Source organism: Lynx canadensis, chromosome A2, assembly GCF_007474595.2.
Source record: "Lynx canadensis isolate LIC74 chromosome A2, mLynCan4.pri.v2, whole genome shotgun sequence".
Classification (NCBI taxonomy): Eukaryota; Metazoa; Chordata; class Mammalia; order Carnivora; family Felidae; genus Lynx; species Lynx canadensis.
In genome coordinates, this window is record NC_044304.2 from 148,818,390 (window position 1) to 148,840,320 (window position 21,931).

The 21,931-nt window shown below is 41.5% G+C and overlaps 1 protein-coding gene across 2 annotated transcripts in view; it reads left to right on the forward strand.

Annotated features, from left to right (window-relative positions):
- The window catches only part of EXOC4 (exocyst complex component 4), a 754,543-nt gene that overhangs the window by 86,515 nt on the left and 646,097 nt on the right, over positions 1-21,931 (forward strand). For both annotated transcript variants that reach the window (XM_030308464.1, XM_030308465.1), the window contains exon 7: positions 14,795-14,969. In XM_030308464.1, the coding sequence (XP_030164324.1) occupies positions 14,795-14,969 (175 nt within the window). The remainder of the gene's footprint in view (positions 1-14,794; positions 14,970-21,931) is intronic.

Genomic DNA, 21,931 nt, shown 5'->3' on the forward strand with positions numbered 1-21,931 from the left:
TTTCAGAGTTTGTGCTGACCTCTGTGGTTGATACGATTTTGATAATTATTGCCAGTGTGCTTTTCTTAATACCAAGTTTTCATGTCGTGCAATGTTTGAGAGTTTCTATAGTCCCTTGCCAACAGATTGTATTATCAAACATTTAAAAAAAAAAAATTTTTTTTTTAACGTTTATTTATTTTTGAGACAGAGAGAGACAGAGCATGAATAGGGGAGGGGCAGAGAGAGAGGGAGACACAGAATCTGAAACAGGCTCCAGGCTCTGAGCTGTCAGCACAGAGCCCGACGCGGGGCTCGAACTCACGGACCGTGAGATCATGACCTGAGCCAAAGTCGGACGCTTAACCGACCGAGCCACCCAGGTGCCCCTCAAACATTTTTTTTATCTTTGCCAAGCTGATAGGTGAAATGGTATTTCCAAGGTGGTTTTGATTTGCATTTTTTTTGTTGTTGTTGTTAATATGAGTGAGGTTGAACTTGACATTTGTGTAAAAAAATTTTTTGTTATGATACCTGGGTTGTATCTGAATATATTACTTCAAAATAATCTGAATTGAGAGTGGGTGGAGATACAGATAATATATTATTAACTGTAAATGATATTTCCTGAAGTAGTGTTCTAGATACAGGGTGGTTTATTTTCCTGTTCTTTTTCCTTTTTAAAATTTGTAATTTTCAATAATACAGAGTTCAAATAATGTTTATTCTTTTTCAGCGAACTATCTACTTTTCTGGTATTTATTATTATTATTATTATTACTGACTTGTGGGAACTCTTTATTTTTTAAGAAAACTAGTTCCTTGAGATTTATAATTTCCCCTCACTTTTTCTCTTTTGACTTTGTTTATGATATCTGGCCATGTAGGCATTATATATTACAGTTTTTGTTTCAGTGAGGCTGTATTTATCAGTGTTTTCTTTCAAACCTTCTGAGTTTTGTGTTAAACTTAGATATTCCCCACTCTTAGAGTATAAGTAAAATTTCTCAACTTTTTTCTGGTATTTATGTAGTCTCATTTTTAATATTTATGTCTTTGATACATCTGGAATCTGAAGGAGTGGCCACACCACTTTTAAGCGGATATAACACTAATGAACTGTATTATAATGGGCTGTATGCCCCCTTTCATTTGTGTCTTCTATGTATTTGCCATGTAATTGATTGTGAGTGTGAGCTGAATGCTTGCAGAATAATTCTAACACTGAATCATTTACTTTATAGTCATGTTTTTTTTTCAAGGTTGGTATTTGCCTCATTTCCTAAAACTATTTTTTCCCCCCCTGGTTTGTCAGTCAGTGAAGCCTGGGAGGTTTGCATAAATCATTGAATTACTGCTCTAAAAGCTAAAAAAAAATAAGCTTTAAGAATATTTTTAAAACTCAGAGGTCAGAACTTGGAATGAGGGCATACTGATACAATAGGGCATCCTTACACGGTAATTCTGTCTATAAGGAAGTCTAAAGGCTCAGTCCCCAAGATTAGTTTTGTCGTTCAAATGCAGTGTTTATGAAAAGACAAATGTAACACTTCTCATGGTTCATTCAGATCTGTGGCTAGAGTCAGGCATATGTTTCTCTTTTTTAAAGAAGTAGCATTGCCTTTCATTTTTTATTTCTCTATTAGTAGTTCTCCTAAGTATCTGAAATGTAGGATTATGTGGGATTGGTCATTGTATTCGACCGAAAAGTCATTTGGAGCAGCGTTGCAGCAAGGTCAGGCATTTGTCCTTGTGGCTGCTTGAGGCCATTCCCGGGCACCACACGTAGCACCTGGACATGCTTGGAATCAGGGAGGGCCTTGATGTAATTTAGATGAGTAGTTAATTCGAATCAAAGCAAGCGGGAAGCAAGTAAATTTAACTTCAGTGATTATGGTATCATTTGATTAAATCTCTCCTTTTGATTACACATATCAGTGAGAACATGCTTTAAATATACTCAACTGTTAAACACTGAAGGATGGATAGATAGGATGAACTAGTGACATACAGAAGAAATCCCACTATTCTTCGACTAGAATATATCCCCTGCAGCTTTATTGCAATATTTTTAGAACAGATGAAAGGAGTTAATTCTTTACATGTGGGACTTAATATACCAATTGTTAACTAAAACATAAACTTTATTACCACGGATCATGGTACTGGTTCCAAACCTCTGTAGGTTCTAGTAAGACTTAATAAATAAATTGGTAATAGCTTCATAACATATCAGGTGAGTTAGTAATGTTCATTACTCTCTTGTAAACATGTTTGGATAAATGGGACAGGGCTTAATGTCACATCGTTTAAATCTTTATATTTGTCAGGGTAATAAAAACAAACGCTGCTTTTGATTTCTCTTGTTTTGCAGGGTTTGCAGGGTCAAATTAGGGATCATGCCAGTTGTAGGGATGACGGGTAAAATCTGTTTCATAGGATATCGATAACATTTAGGTGATAGCCATCACGCTGCGTCAGGACCACTCCTCTATGTGGCAGATAGTGGGAGCTGCCTTAGGTCTTATTTTCTGTGCACTTGGTGTTCGATGGAAGGTATTCCACATTCAAACTGACATTAGGTCTTTCGTTGAGGAAACACACGGACAAAAAACTTGTGTCAAATGACAGTCTTTCCTTGCTGATGTTGACGGTGGTATCCCTTGGGATGTCACACCTTATGGGCTCTTCTAACTCCTGGCCCATTCCATTATCATGGTCTCTAATCACATCGGATTGTGATTTTTGTAAAAGGGTGCTTAACTTTGTGTTTGAAGCCTGATATAGGGCTGAGCACATATTAAATGCCCAAGAAGTTTAATGAATAAGAAAAAGTTGCCAAAAAGGTGATTTTTAAATAAGAGGCTGTGAATTATTTAAAAAAAAATCCCCACACTGCATACCGAAAGATCAGTGTCACCAATGCCATTTGAAAGTTAGAAAGGGAGGGGTGATTAAATTGGAATCTCTGGGTGCAGGGCCCACAGGAGTCTTGCCTTAGGTAATTCTCATGCATGCCAAAGTTTGAGAACACTCTTTATAACATTACAGATATCACACCGGTTGGTAGTTTGGTGGTATTTATGCTTTGCAAAGCAGTTTGTCATCCAGTATCTCACCTGAGTGAGCCTCACTATTGGCGTCATCACAGGTAGGGACATTATTATTAATCCCAGATTTGCCCAAGGAAATGGGAACGCTCAAATAACTCAGCAGTTGGTGGTGGTAGAAAGAGGAGTGGAAGCACTGTCTTTTCATTGTGCAAGTTTGCCTTCAGTCTTACATAAAGATGATGCTCCTGACCCCTTCCTGGGCTGATTTTGTTTTTCCACCGGAGAAAGGTGGTATTTGCACTGACGTATCCATTCTCCCCCCCCGACCCCCCGTGGTGATCAATGACAGGCCTCTCAGAGATAGCTGGACACGTTAGGAAGTATGATCAGCAGCCACAGAGTAAATGGGTCTTAATTAGCTCGCGTGAGAATTAAACAGATGACTTAGATACCTGAGTAACTCCCCTAGAGACCTTGCACATTCTTGTACTAAAAATACACACCTAACATCTTCAGGTATCGCTGAGAAGCGGATTTATGGATACTTTTTCTATTGTTCCACTCTGATGAATATTATTTCGGAATGGGGGAGAGGTGTTTTCCCCCTAGCTTTAGTGAGGTGTAGTTGACCTACAACATGGCATACATTTAAGATGTAGAACAATATATAAGGACACCCTCATATGTTGCAAAATGACTACCACTGTAGCATTAGCTAACAGCTGTATCACATCAATTAAATACCATTTTCCTTTTTGTGGTCAGAGCTTAAGATCCACCCTTGGCTATTTTCATGTGTATAATATGGCATTAACTACAGTCACCTTCTATACATTAGCTACCCAGAACTTAACTCATCTTGGAGCTGGAAGTTTATACTATTTGACCGTCACCCCATTTTCTCTACCCCTAGCCCCTGGCAGATACCATTCCAGTCTGTTTCTTTGAGTTTGGCTTTTTTAGATTTCACGTATGTGAGAATGTACAGTATTTGTGTTTGTTGGATTTATTTCACTTATCATAGTACCCTCAAGTATTATGAGGGTTGTCACAAATGACAGGATGTCCCTCTTTCTCATCACAAAAACATATTCTGTTGAATGTGCACACACACACACACACACACACACACACACACACTGCATCTTCTTTATCCGTTCATCCATTGATGGACACTGAAGTTGTCCTGTCTTAGCTGTTGTGAGCAGCACTGCAGTGAGGATGAGAGCTCAGACATCTTTTTGAGATCCTGTTTTCATTTCCTTTGGGATAGATACTCGGATGTGGAATTGCTCGATCATGTGGTAGTTGTATTTTTAAATTGTTGAGAAGCCCTCATACTATTTCTCATACTATTTTTCATATTTTTTTGTTTTTGTTTTCTTGTTGTCATTTGTTAAAGGCCCTTCTGACAGGTGTGAGGTGTGGTATCTCATTGTGGTTTTGATTTGCGTTTCCCTGGTGATGAGTAATGTTGAGCACCATTTTATGTACCTTTTGGTCATTTATATGTCTTCTTTGGAAAAATGTCTTAATATTTAGCTCTCTGCTTATTTTTATTTATTTATTTGAATTTTTATTTATTTATTTAAGAAAAAAATTTTTTTTAACGTTTTTATTTTTGAGACAGAGAGAGACAGAGCATGAACGGGGGAGGGGCAGGGAGAGAGGGAGACACAGAATCGGAAGCAGGCTCCAGGCTCTGAGCCATCAGCCCAGAGCCCAATGCGGGGCTCGAACCCACGGACCGCGAGATCGTGACCTGAGCTGAAGTCGGACGCTCAACCGACTGAGCCACCCAGGCGCCCCTTATTTGAATTTTTTTTATCTTACAGAGGGAGAGTAAGCAAGGGGAGAGGAGGCAGAAGCAGAGGGAGGGAAGGAGAGAGAGAGAATGAGTGGGGGAAGGGCAGAGAGAGAGAGGGAGAGAGAATCCCAGGAAGCCTGACTGCAGAGCCCAACATAGGGCTTGATCTCATGACCGCGAGGCGAGATCACAACCTGAGCTGATATCAAGGGTCAAATGCTCAACTGACTAAGCCACCCAGGCGCCCCAAAATCTTAGATATTAACTCTTTATCAGATGTGTCATTTACACATATTTTGTTCCATCCTGTAGGCAGCTTCTCATTTTGCTGGGGGTTTCCTTTGCCGTGCTGAAACTTTTTAATTTGATGTAGTCCCACTTGTATGTTTTCACTTTTGCTGCCTTTGCTTGTGGTGTCAGATCCAAAAAATCGTTGCCAAGGCTGATTGATGTCAAAGCGCTTACCTCTGTTTTTTCCTAAGAGTTTTATGGTTTCAGGTCTACGTTCAGGTCTTTAACCCATTTAGAGTTGATGTTTGTGTATGGTGTGAGATCGTGATCTAGTTTCACTCTTGTGCAAGTGGCTTCCAGCATTCCCAGCACCTGCAACCGAGGAGGTTATCCTGGGAAAGGCTGTGGAAAAAATGACCCTGATACTTTAATTAAAAGGAAGAAGGCCTGGGTCTGTTTTCTAATTTTAGTCATTAGTTTGCCCTCTGTTAGAATTAAAAGTTCATTTGCGCTTGTGTACTGAGAGTTCAGAAACCGAGCACAAGGGGCCAACTTGACAGGGAAGTGACACAGGAGGAGAGTCGCCAGAGCTGGGGCCCAGCTCAGTGTTCTTACTTGTGCTCCGTGTCTTTCTATGTTGCTAATGGTTTTTCCCGTTCTTTTCATTGCACAGATGGAGAATTAGTCAGCACTCCTCAAATAGTAACTTCTTTTTACATGAAGATTGTTATTAATAAGTGGCAGGACTTATCTCTGCCTTTAAAAGTAGGCATTAGATAACCCTGAAGATTAAATAGGGGTCTCTGTCCTGTTTGAAAAGAAAACTGCTAGTTCAGCCAAGCCTATTCTGAAACTGTGTCTGTGAGGTAGAGACATGTAAAACTGAGACCGTTTTGATAGGAACGTTTTGATAGGATCAATTTCTTTTCCTTTTTCATGTAAGACCTAAGCTCCGAGTTCAGTCTCTTCTTATCTTTTAGAGCATAGTGGTAGGAAAATAAATACTCTGTGGTGTTTGCCTTGGTCTGTCAGTGGGAAAATGCAGAACCCTGATATTAAAGTCTCTGCAGATAAGTAGTAGAACGGAACCGATTTTCTACCTCGTGTGTGTGTCTGCTTCGTGACCGAGTAAGGCAGCTTCTTGGCTGCAGGCATGGGTTTTCCAGCCAAATGACTAATTCAAGGTTCCCTGGATGTTAAGCTCAGATTCAGATAGTCGTATCTCACCTTAAATGTTGAGCATTTTTCACAGCTTGATGATCCAGCTCTAGACCATAGACACTTCTTGCCCCTTGCAACTGTACCTGTTCCTCCACATTTTCTCCTTCTGTTTCTTGGCGATGACACAGATTGGGGTGGCTGCAGGTGGGAGGTTAGTGCAAGATCGGGAAATAAGTAACAGGTTACTTATAAGAGGGCTGTTTTAAAAACCTGCCAGGTACATCGCATGTATGTTTGAAGAACAAGCGCTTTCTTCAACTTGACACTTATGTGTTTCTTTTTTCTTTTTTCTTTTTTAACACAAAATGGATTTTATTACAGTATTATTAATGTTAGCTCTGAGTGCGTGTATCTTTCAGCTTGAACTATACTTCTTTTGATTCTCATGTTAAGGTTGGTAAGGTTATCTTTTTGAGAGGATAGTTACATGTGGAATATTTTTTTTTTTATCGTGGGCTTCTAAAACTAGGAGGCTATAAAACATAAAAAATAAAACCAGGAGATTATAATTCGTAACACGTGTTTCCTCACCTTGTTATCTATAACCAGGCCTCTCTCCCTCTCTCCCCGACCTGCTGGAGCTCATTTTTTTCATTCTTTCAACAAATACATACTGCCTATCATGTGCTGAACATTATGGTAAATATTGGAATACAGTGATAAATTGGACACAGTTCTTACCCTCTATTAGTATACAGTCTAGAGAGGGGGAGGGAAGGACCGGAGGAAAGCAGACCAGTTTGAAGGCTGTTTTTGTGGATGGTATGGCCTGCATTAGTAGGGTAGCAGTGGCATTGGAGCACTGTGGTCCATCTGAGAGATAGCACAGGAGTAGAAGTAGAGGAACGTGGTCACTGATTGGATCTGGGGGAGGAAAGGAGGTAAGGGTGATTTGCTGGGGCAAGTGGTACCATTCACTGGTGTAGGGGCCGTGGAGGAGTAGGTTTGGGGAGCGATAGGATGAGTTCTGTTTGAGACCTGTGAGGTTTGAGGTCCAGAGCTCAGGAGAGTGAACTGGCCAGAAGATGGGTTTAGGCATCGTTAGTAGGTGGGAAATTGAAGGCCGTGCTGAGCGAGCTCACCCAGAGAGAGTGTGAGGATTGAGAGGAGTGCACAGCCATTCAGGAGAGGAAGAGGTTCCCGAGGAGGAGCAACCAGAGGGAGGAGGAGAGCCGAGGAGAATCGCGTTGTGGACCAGTGGGAGGCAGTGTTTCCAGGAGCATTGAGAGTAGTCCGTAGAAACCAGTGCTGTACTTATTTAAAGAAAGGGTGTCTATGAGATGGAGCAAAATGAATGTGGGAGACTTCTGCAAGAGTTGTTTTAGTAGCGTGCCGGGGACAGAAACCAGTTTGCAGTGAGAAGGTAGAGGCAGGTATAGACTGTTCTACTGACACTCTTTCCAGCCTGGTTTCCTTGGCCTTGTACAGTACTGATACCTCTTTGGCCTCTTTTGAAAAATGACTTCCTTTTTTTTTTTTCTAATACCCCTGAAAAGGAACATCCTCTACAACCGAGGGCTTTGCTTGCACCTTATCTGTGTTGTAGTCTCCTGGTCCGTAATAAGCGGATAAAAGCGGCACCTTCCTCACGGGGTCATCCAAAGGTTTAAATGAGCTAATCCAAGCACAGCACTTTGCACAGTGCCCAGCATGGGATCAGTGTGTCTGTCTGTGGTGGGCGTAGTGGTCTTTGTCATGGCCCTCGTCCCCTGTGGTCATCATTCTCTTTCCCCTCCTACTTCAGCCCTGCTGTTTCAGAGCTCGCTTCCATTGTGACACCTTTAGCCACCAGCCCCATGCAGAGGACCCCTGGTCAGTGTCTCTGATCCTAGACTTCTACTAATATTGCCACCTTCTAAACTGCTCATTCCTTTACCCCTGAGCCGGGGCACCCACAACATTCGACTGTTTCCATTCTGAGCATTGGGCCATGTGTTGGGGGAGGTGGGTGGTTATAAGGAAGCATTAACCAAGGACTCTGTCCTTACTTTCTAGTCTGGGAGGCCATGCGTGTCACTATTTTGTCACTTCTCTCCGTCCATTGGGAGCATCTCTTTTTGGAGGGATTATAGAATCCCAGAGGAATGAGGGAATTGGCTCTTATTCTGTGAGTTAGGCCTCCATTAGTTACCAGTGACAGACCCCAACTCCAACTAAATTAAAGAGGGAGTTTTATTGGGATCATGCTGGAACATGTCACGGAATACAAGCTGGGTTTTACTAACTGAGCTGTGGGAGGGACAGAGACGACGCTGGGCCATGGAAACATCTGGAGCATCTCTTGTGTCTTCTGCATGTCCCACCCCCTCCAGATGGTGACTGTTAAAGGTACAGAAAATAGGGGCGCCTGGGTGGCGCAGTCGGTTAAGCGTCCGACTTCAGCCAGGTCACGATCTCACGGTCCGTGGGTTCGAGCCCCGCGTCAGGCTCTGGGCTGATGGCTCAGAGCCTGGAGCCTGTTTCCGATTCTGTGTCTCCCTCTCTCTCTGCCCCTCCCCCGTTCATGCTCTCTCTCTGTCCCAAAAATAAATAAACGTTGAAAAAAAAAATTAAAAAAAAAAAAAAAAAGGTACAGAAAATAGTTTATGTTGTTTTAGGTTTGTTTTTCTTTTTAAGTTTATTTATTTTGAGACAGAGAGTGAGTGCAGCGGAGGGGCAGTGAGAGACAGAATGAGCAGGGGAGGGATAGAGAGAGATGGAGAGAGAGACAGGGGAGGGGCAGAGACAGAGAGAGAGGTAGAGAGAATCCCAAGCAGGCTCCGCTCTGTCAGCGCAGAGCCTGATGCAGGGCTCAGTCACACAAACTGTGAGATCGTGACCTGAGCCGCAACCGAGAGCTGGACACTTAACTGACTGAGCCACCCAGGAGCCTCCGGGGTTGCTTTTTGAGTATACTTTTGCATAGTTTTTGCATGTAATTCTCGCCGTCTGTGATTAGGAAATGGTAATCGAAGAAGTTTGCGTTTGAGGAGCCTGCGATTGGGAAGGCCTGCGTGACGTGTTGAAGGTCCCACGGACGTGCAGCAGAGAGCAGGCTTCAAGTCCACAGTTCTCAGTGGCATTTATACTGTCTTGCCATCCCGGGATTAACATTTTCCTTCACCCGCTGTGATGTCGTGCTGGTGTTACAGCATCCTTTTCTGTGGCTCCAGACATAACCTCTGTGGTGTGTGTGTGAGAGAGAATGTGTGTTCTTTTCTTCTGAAGGGTAGAAATTGCAATTAATTGAAATTTTAATCTCCGACGTTCTTGGGCGTCTTCGTGTAAGAGACCTTTTCTCGTTGAGTTCGGTCTAAGGAGTCTCTGGTAGTTTATTGATTCTGTCTGTTCTTTTGTCTTTTAGATCAGTGGTGAAGGCTTGAGCCTGATACGATTTAAGCAGCTGAACTATCTGCAGTGTAATGTCTTATTTCTCTTATTTATTTAAATTTTGTGGTGGGAGTAGGGAATGATTTCAGCGGGGCTCTGTGTGTTTGGGTGACCCTGAGTATATCTGCAGCGGAAGGCAAAAGACGTGTTTTCTCCATCTCGTGTTGTGTGGGCAGTTGGAGAGTGTCTGTGAATATTAACTCGTTTCAGTTGATTTCTGCCGGCTTTAAATTGAGCCAGATCAGTGTGGATTTATGTCCTATTTATGTGAGTGATTCCCAATCTCTCTTGTTCTTCGGCGCATCGGGAGGGAGTGGTCTTTCTTTTTTAAGGAGTGCATATGTTGGTGAGGAATGGTGCGCCTTTCGCAAAGCGTGCGTTTTAACTTTGGTTACTTTTTCCTTATTAGCCATTCACTCCTCATCCCACTGCTGAGTTCAGACATCCTTCTTGCCAAGGTCGCTGGGACCTGTGAGTCGTACAGTTCTCCGTCCTTGCCTTCTCTGACCTCCGTGTAGCTTGGCTGCTTCTCTTCTCCTTTGTCTTCTACAGTTTTCTCTCCTGGCTTCGTTCTTCCTCCCTAGCTCCTTCCTCACCATCTTTTCAATGCTGCTATTTTGGGAAGTGTTGGCTGTGGACCTCGCCTGCCTTACTTACTTTGCATATTATCCCCGAGTGATCTCATCCTCTCAAATGTTTATCATTTTAAAAATTTCCAATGTCATTCTCTCCCCTGAGCTCCAGACTTGCATATCCAAGTGCTTAAATACATAACACCTTAAACTGAACCAGATCTAAACCCACCATCTCTCCTTCCAAATTTCTGCCTTCGCTTGAATCATCTCTCACTCTCAGGAAAGGTAAGCGTCATCTTCAGAGTTGCTCAGGCCAGAAACCCAGACAGAGAGGGTCTGAACGCCCTTTCCTCTACCGAGTTCTGTCCATTTTCTACTGTGCTGTTTCCAGCAGTTCGGTGAGAGCTCTAGAGAAGGTATCAATTAATACTTTGTTTTTACAGATGGGAACACTTGGAGACGTTGACTTTTTTTTTTCCATAAAGAAATGTAAGAATTATCAGTGCTGGGAAGGAATTTGAATCTTTTGATTTCTTACAGGTTATTTACATTAGCAGGAAGAACAAACAAAAAACAAGTGAACCAAAAGAGAAAAGTTAATGTCCTCCTGTAACAAGACTCCAAAGGAATCCATTTTCTTAATATTTTACTTTTTAAGACATCAGTTTCCTTTTTCACTGTTTTATATGTTTTTTCATTACGAGGGAGGTTTTGGGCCCTACTGTCCTCACTCAAATGTTATAGCTGATGGGTTTCTTTTTAAAACAGACATACTGAGATATAATTCATATACTACACAGTGGTTTTTAGCGTATTCACAGGGTTGTGCAACCAGCATCACTGTCTAGTTCCAGAACATTTTTGTCCCCTGCCAGACAACAACCAAAAAACCCTCATAGGGGCACCTGGATGGCTCAGTCAGTTAAGTGTCCGACTCCAGCTCAGGTTATGATCTCATGGTTCACGGGTTCGAGCCCTGCATCGGCTCTGTGCTGACAGCTCAGAGCCCGGACAGAGCCTGCTTCGGATTCTGTGTCTCCCTCTTTCTGACCCTTGCCCACTCGTGCTTTCTCTCTCTCTCTCTCTCTCTCAAAAATAAATAAATGTTAAAAAAAAATGTAATAAAAAACCCCATATGCTTTAGTAGTCAGTTCCCACCCACCGAAATAACCATGAATATATTTTCTTTTTCTGTCATTTGCCTGTTCTGGATATTTTTTATAAATATTCGTATCTTCCGTGACTTACCTACGTATGTTTTCAAGATTCTTCCATATTGTAGCATGCACCCACACTTCTTTCCTGTCGATAGCCAAATAAGAATCCATTGTATGAATATACCACATTTTGTTTGTCTGTTCAGGAGTGGATGGATATTTGGATGATTTCCATTTTTACAATTTTACTAGTATAATATTTTACTACTAGGAATCATGCTGCCATGAACATTTGTGTACAAGTTTTTGTGCACGTGTATTTTTTAATTTCTCTCGGGGCTATCCCTAGAAATGGAATTCCTGGGTTCGTATGGTAATTGTATGTTTAATGTTTTGAGGAAGTGACAGACAGGTTTCCAGAGCAGCTGAACTGTTTTACACTCCTACCTGCACTGTATGGAAAGTTCCAGTTTCTCTCTGCATCTTCACCAATACTTTTTATTGTTTGTCGTTTTGAAAATAGCCATCCTGATGGGCTGAAATGGGATCTTATGGTTTTGACTTGCATTTCTCTGATAGCCAATGATGTTGAATGTCTTTTGTTTGCCTGTTGGTCATTCGTAGATTTTCTTTGGAGAAATATATTCAAACTCTTTGTCTATGTTAAAATTTGGTTATCTATCTTTTTATTATGAGTTGTATGAAGTCTTTAGGTATTCTAGATACAAGTCTTTGGTCAGATAAATGGTTTTCAGATATTTTCACTCATTCTGTGGATTGTCTTTTCACTTTACTGATGGTATCATTTGCAGCACAAACGTCTTTAGTTTTGCTGTAAGAACCGCGGGTTTTATTAATATTGCCATAGTCATGCTGTGGTAAGGCAGAGGAGAGCATCCCTCTCCTTGAAATGGGTCACTGTTTCAAATGTAGGTAGAGCTGGTAGAATGTTTCCACTTCCAGCCCTTCTCTTCTCCCTTCCTTCTTCCCTGTGTGGCCTGTGTTAAGGCTATGATGGTCATACTACAGCAGGTCTGTCTTGGCCTTGATTGTCCAGGAATGAGAGAAGCTGGCAATGAGTCTGCATTTTATCAAAGGACTGCTGTTTCCACGATGTTCACAGGTACCATGGATCTCATCTTACACTTCAGTTCCCTGCTGGGTCTCTTTTCTAAATAGAGCACTGTCCCAGGTTGCCGAGCTGCTCGTGTCCTTGAGCGCCGGCAGTCAAGATGTGCAGTCATGGAGCTTGGTGGCCCTGGAGATGATCAGACAGCAGCGCCCCTCCATGCAGAGGAGCCACTGCGTTTCCGTTTTCTGGTTCGTTGCTGGTGTGCAGGCTTTTACCTGGAGCTTTGTGCCGTTGGGAAATTGGACACCAGTGTGCTTCAGGCTTCTGGATGTCCTGGATCAATATGACTTCAAAACTGTTAGGGTATAATACGAGGTTATTCAGTTTTAATTTTGTCAAGGACATTTTGGCAATGTAATTGCCATCATGACAGAAAGCAACTGGAGACTTTTCCTATCAGGAGAGTGCTCAAAATACCAAATTAATTTACTTTTGTGAAAAGTTAATATATGTTTCTGTTTTTCTTATTTTGCTATCACTGAAAAGTACACTGTGGTCTGTGGATTGATATTTGGGAACCACAGACTTACATACTTAGCTTAAATATTTGAAAAGTAGAATCTTCACTTCATCAGGAATTTACTCTGTACGATGCCAGGTATCTGTTTTATGCAGATCATTTCCCTACGATGAATTAGCTATTTCGGCTCTTACGTTAGGCACGTCTTCCTGCACTTTGTACCCCTCTGCTGATATGTGAAAATTTCTTCAGTAACACAGATGAGAAAGAACTGTTTTAGGTATATGTGAGCATAAATAGGACTTGACCTTTCAAAGATTAAAAAAAAAAAGTAATTCCAAAGGTAGAGTGGCTCCTATTTATAAATACAATGTTTAATTTCTGGATTATTTGTGTTCTAAACTGGGAGTACTACATAAATTTTTATTGATTCTGTCTCATCTAAATTAAAACGTCAAACAGATATTAGGGTTTTATCATAAGATAGTTATTGGCTGTCATACTGGCACATTAATTATCGTAATTGGGCAGTAAAGTAGCCATAGGAATGGTAATATGCTATACATTTTGATGAAATTGTAGTTATCACCTCTTATTTATGGCACTAAAATCTTGTTAATGGACACTGCTGACAAGCTCTTTTGCTTTTCCTTTTCTACTTTTCAGGCTGGTTTCTAAGTCCACTTAGGAAATCTCAAACCGAGAGCCCACAATATACAGTAAAGGTCACATTTCCGAATTTTCTCGACTCTTGCATGGTATATACATTAAATTCAGCAAATATTTGCTGATCACTGTTTTAAATGCCCTTGAGTATACGGAGATGCATAAAGCAGTTCCTACACTGAAAGACTAATAATGAAGAAGGGAGTTAGAATGTCTCTATATAAATACCTGTGACCCGCATTTATCGAGTCACATCTATGAGTCACGTATAAGCACCTTACAAGTGGGATGAGATACAAGTTCAGAGGAGGAGAGGATGCTTCGAAGCCTGGGTGATCAGTGCAGCTGTAAGCCTCCGTGATAGAGGAATTACTTGGCATTCCTGACATAAAGCTTCGAACTATCTGTGAATACATATCTACATTTTAGAACTATAGTGAGAGGTACGTGGCTAAATGCACTGACATGGAAATCAACTTTTGTTCTAGGCTCAGCTGCCTCGCAACCTCATTTTGTGTCCTTGAGTATATAAAATTGATGTAATAATATGTGTCCAGCATCTCTCACTATGAAAAATGAGATAATGCAGATGCCTAAGCTGCTCCCTGTGGTGAAAGTCAGATTGCTCGGCAGGTGTGTATCTTTTTTCAGGCGACTTCGGCCATACGTTTGAGTGGTAGGCACAGCTTTCCATGACTAAAAGGATTAGTATCCTTACAAAAGTGCCCAATTTATTGCTGGGGAAATAGCATATTCTGTGTAACATCTGAGCTGTTGTCTGAAAAATTGCCTGAATTTCTTAGAGAAACTGCCTGTATGAATACAGAGTAGCAGTGTGGTGATCACTGAAATGTGATAAAAAGGGAATGTGTTTATTGAGCTGCTCCAGCTGGTTTAGGGACGTTACAACTGGTTTTTAGATTCTTACGTCGCTTCCAGTTTGCAGCAGAGGAAACTGAGGCTTAGATTTCCAAAGCTGCTTAGATCCTACAACTGTTGGAAATCCGTCCGTGGAAATCTCATGTGCTCTATCCATGGTGGCTCGTTGCTTCCCCGCAGATTGATGGTTTTGGTGTGGGCCCTCGTGAGCCATCCTCGTGTGCGTGGGCGTGCGTATGTCAACGTTATCCCTTTTTTCCACCAGGCTACTTCTAGAACTGCTGGAGTTGCTATTTGACAAGTTCAACGCTGTAGCCACTGCGCACTCTGTGGTCCTGGGGTACCTGCAGGACACCGTTGTGACCCCGCTGGCCCAGCAGGAAGATGTCAAATTGTACGATATGGCAGACGTGTGGGTGAAGATCCAAGACGTTCTGCAGGTAAAAGGTCCTTTTACACGTGGTGCCATCTCGATTCAGAATAACAGGTTGGAACGAAATATCTACCACCTAAGATATTCCCTTGCTCATAAACAGTGAGAGAATAATGTTACTATTGAAAGGGGATGCTGCTGATGTCATCAACTTCTGTCATCTTCAGAAGACCTCTTAACTTTTTTTGCCAGGCTTGAAAATGAGGAGATTCTCAATATGTAGCCATCAAGGAGGTACAGTATTTGGCCTTCTGTTGTAAAGTGCTTTACTGCACTGGAATTAGTCCTATATTAAGGTAATCAGTGTTAAAATGTTCTCAGACAGTATTTTATAAACATATGTAGCTTAGTTTTATGGCCGTTTTCGTACAGTCATCTCTTGCATATATTGAGGTAAATGACCGGTCAAGAGCTTGTTTTGAGAGATGAAAATTACTGTAAGGAATAAATGCCTCACTTTGATTTGCTGAAGATTGGAGCAATGATATTACTGTTTGGTATGATGCTGCAGAGATGGCATTTAGAAATTTTATTATATGCTGTCTCCAAGTGCCAGGCAAATATATTTGATTTGGCCACAGGAGAATTGGAAATACGATTAAGAGGTAGCCGAAGCAAATTTGACATAGCTAAATAGAAGTGACTTGGTTACATAGTCCCTACTAATGTGAAAAAAAAGTGTACGTAGGAAATTGAAAAATATAACTGTGCGGGGATGAAATTTCTTGCATGGCAAATAGGAATATTTGCCGGAAAAAATAAATCACGAATCTAAATTGTAGTCGTTTTTAAGAGTATAGGCATGCTCCTGATGGATTGAATGATGGATTCTTGCTTACTCATTCTTTAGACTTTTTTTTTTTTTGGTGCAGTCTGGGTGCTTTATTGGTGGCTCAGTGGAAAGATTATAGGTTGCAACTACGTCCCCCGAGGCCCTTTTGCTCCTTTGTCAATTACCACGTGTCCATAGTAGGCACTTGAGGAACATTTGTGTATTGAATAAAATGTCTTTATTGCCCAGACACTGGTTTTACAGTGTTTTATATCTTGATTTGCTAATGTCATGGAAATAGGTGCTTTTCAGGTCACCTGTTTATTTTAAGGATGAAATAGGATCGTAGATTTTAAAGCCATTTCAGAAATAGTTAGAATGAGGGACTCTGGTTCTAGCCATGATGAAATTACCTCCTTTTGTGAGCAGCTCTACAACTGGGTGGACTCAGTCCGCACATTCAGTTCAGAGCAGAGAACACGTGAGGTGGATCCCACGTTCATCCTGGCTTCTTCCTGGGGGACACCTGCCGTGCTATGGCCCAAGGAAGTGAAACGTAGGCAGACAGCAGCGGAGCCTGTAAGCAAAGGGAACAGAGTTGAGAGCTTGGAGGTGTAGAGGCAGCTGGAATTTGTGGCGTAGGGTAGTGGGGAAGAGAGGATCACACAGAGGAGGCACCCTGTCAGCCTGAAAAGAGTGCCTTTGAGCCTTTGGTCAAAAACCGAGTGATGCAGACACCGCAAAGCTTGGCAGGAAACTGTCACTGTGGGACCGTGAGTTGAATGGAAATGCCGGACGTTGCCAGATGATTGGAAATTGGATGTTGGAGTTCAGTCAGTGTGGGGGGATCCTGCTGAACACCCCATGCTTTCAGATGTGGCCTCAGCAAGGTTGTGATTCAGGGATAGGGACTATTCCAGCTGTAGGGGAGGGGTTACTCTGGATCTTGCATAACCAAGTCTCTCCAGCATCAGCCCGATCCACCTGTACATCAGCTGCTGGCCAGAACAAAACTCACTCTGACGTAAGGCAATATAATCCACATTTTCACTAGTGAAGCATCTACAGTGTCCAGCGTACAATTATATTTGTGGGAAAGCAGAAAAATGTGACTCTAACTGGGAAATAAGAAAATTAATAAAAATTAATATCTGAAATGGACAAATCACAAGATGGGTTTAGCCGCAGATGCCTGCTATAGAGAAAAAGACCAGGGAACTCAAAGATGAGTAAATCAGAGTGATCCAAAAGGAAGCACAGGAAGAAAACCAACTGCAAGGAGAAATGAACAAGGCCATATTGTCCATAATGGCACAATATCATGCAGCGTAGTAGTTGCAGGTACGGAGGAGAGGGAAGAGAGATACTGAGGCAGAAAATTATTGGAAGAAATCATGACCAAAAGTTTTTAAATTTACTGAAAAGCATAAACCCACAGATTCAACAAGCCCAACAAATCCCAAGCAGCTTTAACCTAGAGAAAACCAATGCCTAGACAGATCATCACCAGGTTGCTGAAAAGCAAAGAACAAAGGAGTCTTAAAGATAGCCAGAGGAAAAAAAGACACAATGCTAAGAAGGAACCCATGATAAAAATGTCCACTAACTTCTCCCTGGCATTTTGAAGAACATGGCCCTGTCTTTTAATACGAGTTCCTGATTTTGGATTTTATAGATCCTCTTTAGGGGGCCCTGGCTGGCTCAGTTAGTTGGTTGATTGATGCTTGATCTCAGCTCAGGTCATGATCTCATGGTCTGTGGGAAGGAGGCCTGTGTCAGGCTCTGTATTGACAGTGTGGAGCCTGCTTGGGATTGTTTCTCTCCCTCTCTCTCTGCCCCTCTGGTACACTCGTGTGTGCACGCATGCGTGGATTCTTTCCCACTCTCTCTCAAAATAAATAAACATTAAAAAAAAAAAAAAAAAGAGATCCTCTTTAGGGTTGCCTGGGTGGCCCCATCCGTTAAGCATCTGACTCTTGACTTCTGCTCAGGTCAAGATCTCACGATCACCTGGGGCTCCACGCTGGGCATGGCACCTGCTTAAGATTCTCTTTCCAGGGCGCCTGGGTGGCTCAGTGGGTTGAGCATCCAACTTTGGCTCCAGTCACGATCTCGTGCTTCGTGAGTTTGAGCCCCACATCAGGCTTACTGCTGTCAGTGCAGAGCTGTCTTTAGATCCTCTGTTGCCCTCTCTCTCTGCCCCTCCTCTGCTTGTGCTCTTTCTGTCAAAGATAAAGTAAAACATTAAAAAAATAAAAAAGATTCTCTTTCCTTCTGCTCTCCTCTCTCTCTCTCTCTGTCTCAAAAAAAAAAAAAAAAAGAATCCTCTTTAAATATAAAGATATAGATAGATTAAGGTGTATGAATGGAAAGAGACATACCGTGGAATACTAGTAATTTGTATTATGCAAACATGTTGGACTCTATTAGAATATGTAATATTATCAGATGGAATTGCTTTGTGTCCTGGTACTTACGGTGTTTAAAACTTGAATACATGAAGCCCTAGAAAGTATTTATCGACTATTAAAACCTACTCTTGCAAGGTTATGAAATACTTTATAAATTCTTATGATCTCTGATATGTGATCAACTTAGGCTAGATAGATGTTCTAAGTTGAAAACAACTTTAAGCCTATTAGGATCCTATTTATAATACTATCATGAAGAATTATGATTATGAACAAAGATATATATGCCTTAGCTCTACTTACTTTGGATATGTTAAATGTATACAATCCTCATACTTTTGAAAACAAAACACATAATTTTATGTTGAAAATGTTTATAATATACTAAGGAACTTTAAGTTCGCTCAGACATTAACAGCCAAAATGTAAACATGATTTAAAATATGTGTTTGTGTCTTATTAAATGACTTATACCTTTCACATATGTTGTTTCAGGAGAATGATTTGGGGATCCTACCTTCATATTATGAAATGAGTTACTTGTTTTGCCTATTTAAATAGCTTTATTGAAATAGAATTTACATGGCATAATATTCATGCATTTAAAATGTAGATTTCAGTGGTTTTTAGTATATCTGTGGAGTTGTACAACCATCACCATGATATAATTTTAGAATATTTTCAACACCTAAAAAGAAACTTGGTGTCCATTTGCAGTTTCTTCCCATTCCCCACTGCTTTTACCCCCAAGACACGTTTAAGTCAGGAAAGAGGGCTCCGTTGTGTGTTACAGCTCCCAGGAAACTGGTAGTGCCCAAGTCATACACTTGGAAAGACTGTTACTATTTGATGTTAATGTGTTCATGTATCACTGGCATAAGCTATTTGACAGATAAAGAACATAAAACTAAAACTGATCTAATAGCACAAGGTGAGGTGTCTAACATAGAAATACTGTTTCCTTTCACTTACTGCGTTTGATTGGTTTGAGATCGAGGTATAACTGTGTTCTTCTTTCCTTTTAGTCCATTTTTCTCTTCCTCTTACCTATCTACTTTGCTGCCCCCATCTTTTGTTTTCTTAGACATATGTTGGAAGAATGATCTTAGTCATGACTTGAATTAATCTGTGGTTGTTCTCTTAATGGTCCATTCTGCTCTTTTTTATTAACCCGCAGATTTGAGAATGAAGCATTTTTGAATAAGAAGTTCATACTTTACATTGTTACTATACTATAAAAATCATTCTGCAACTTTTCAATTTGTTTTCAGTGTGCTGTATTCTCTAGTTCCTTCGGAAATTCAGGGTGCAGGTTACTGTACCTGTATCAGTAACAGGTACACACCCGTCAGTGAATTGGGTACACAGTGGCAGACACACGGATGAACTGATGTTGCCAAGTGTAAGAAGGTAGGTGGCGCCGTGTGTCATACAATTGTTCTAAAACATGTGGAATGGACCAGAAAAGTTTCGTTTTGTTTTGTTTTTCGATGTTGATGATACGCTGATCCTTGGAGGAGCCACAGGAACAGAGGAGAGATGGAAATGGCCGTCTAGATAGCGGGAATGGCGAATGAAATGATGTTAAGTGGCTCAGAAAGAATGGAAAATGGTATTCAGAGATAGAAAAAGAATGGTTTAGCTGTAAGCGAGGGCTTATTTTGTGGACTAGATAAGTTTGTAGGTGGATTTGGGTACAGGTTGTGGAAGACCTCTAGTGTCATCCATAGGCTTTGTTATTAATTTTCAGACTGATGGTTTCTGAGGCTGGACGTGCGTTTGATATACCCAGGGTTTGATTCCTAGCCCCATCCTAGACCTTTTGAATGAGAATCACTATGGATAAAGGCTGGGTTCTGTAGGCTTATTTTTTTTTTTTTTTTCGTTCCTAAGGTGGTTTTGTTATATATGTTTAGGATCCTATAATTGGGAACCATTGCTTTGGGCCAGTGTTACCTGGGGGAACATATTAAAAATGCAGATTTTTAATTTCTTATTTAGAAAATTTTTTTAATCTGTATTTTTGAGAGCGACAGAGCACAATCAGGGGAGACACAGAATCCAAAGCAGGCTCCAGGCTCTGAGGTGTCAGCACGGAGCGTGACGCGGGGCTCAAACTCACTGACTGCGAGATCATGACCTGAACCGAAGTGGGACGCTTAACCGACTGAGCCACTCAGGCTTCCCGAAAGTGCAGATTTTTATCCTTAACTTACACTTACCAAATCATAAACGCCAGGGATGTGGCCATATAATCTGTGTTTTAAGAAGCCTTTTGGGAGATGTGTGTGTGTGCTGAAGTTTGGGGACCTTTGTTTTCAGTACTATTGGCTCACTGGGGATTTTGATTGGGGTGTGATAAGATAAAGTAGGATCAGTGCTGGCGTTGAAATGGACTGAGCGGAGAAGCTAGAGACTAATGCAGGGAAGCTGTTCTGTAGGCAAGTGGAGAGTCTGCGGATATTACTGGAGGTATTGTCTAATAGTGAAATAAACAAGACAAGCTCCCACGGGGTATGGAAAAGGAATACAAAGGAGAGCAGGATTTGTAAGCCGTTTGGGAGTCTTGGGAATTCTACAAAACTATGTCGTCGACTTAGGAATCTGGTTTCCAATGTGACAGAGACTTTAACGATGGTTTAGTATTGTTATTGGGGCCAGGTACATGCTAGGCATTAGGGAATAAAGGTAAACACGAGACCGCTCACTGGCAAAGTGAGGAGGGACCTGAAAGCAGTGTATGTTTTTCCACTAAAGTCATTCTTAGGGATCTTGTGGGAGTGGTAACACGGCGGAATGTTTTTTTTTCCAAACCAACACGTTCCTCATAGAGTTTTATGCTCCGGCCAATTTAGCTCTCACATACTTGGTGGTGGCATGCTCTTTGGGTTAAAGATCATTCCTGGAGAATGAAATAAGGGAGCGAACAATAGATACCTGCAGTTAAGCATGCGCCAGGCTTGAGTGGAGGTGATGGCATCACATGGCGAATGGAGTCACGTAAGTAGAGTTTGAGTTTCTGCGTTTCTTTGAATGGAAAGTGTTTCTTGCTAAAAAGTGGAAACGCCCTTATGTTTATTAAATCTCGGAAAAGAAAATAATTTTTGATCTTTTAAAGACTTCAGCAGTTTTTCTCCACTGGAACCTGGGCTTTCCCCAGCAGGCAGAATCCATCCTGCAGTTGAAAGGCTCGTTTGTCTCGGCGTGTTTGTGTCTGGAGACAGCCTCTCGAGGAGACAAGGCTGTAGCTATCATAGTAACAGGGTGTCAGAGTTTTCTCCTGGTGTCAGCCCTGTGACCACACACCGCTGCACTCCTTTTTCAGTTTTACACTCTCTTTGAAACTGTGATAATAGAAATACATGTTTTTGCCCTTCTGAGCAGCGGCAGCACCTTCCAAAATGTCACCTACTTGGTGACATGCCTGTCATACTGTTGGCTGCACATTTTCAAGTGCATAAGACTAAGGTACACTGGAAACAAAATACTCTGTTTCTTGTAGAATTCTGCCCAACAGGAAATAAGAGCATCACTTTGAATGGGTGTTAGGATTCTAAAAAAGAAATCTCCCTCTTTCATATCTCTTTGTAAAACAAACTGTTTAGCCATTGCTGGCTGAAACGTGTAACCCTTTGGTGTGCTAAGCAGCGTTCTATAGGTGGAGGCAGTTCTAATTACTCTGTTTACCACTGACAGTGACGCCCAGAACAAGTCAATTCCCCTTTTAGGGCCTTGATCTCTTTTTCTGGAGATTAACACACACAGAATGTAAAATCATTTTCCTTT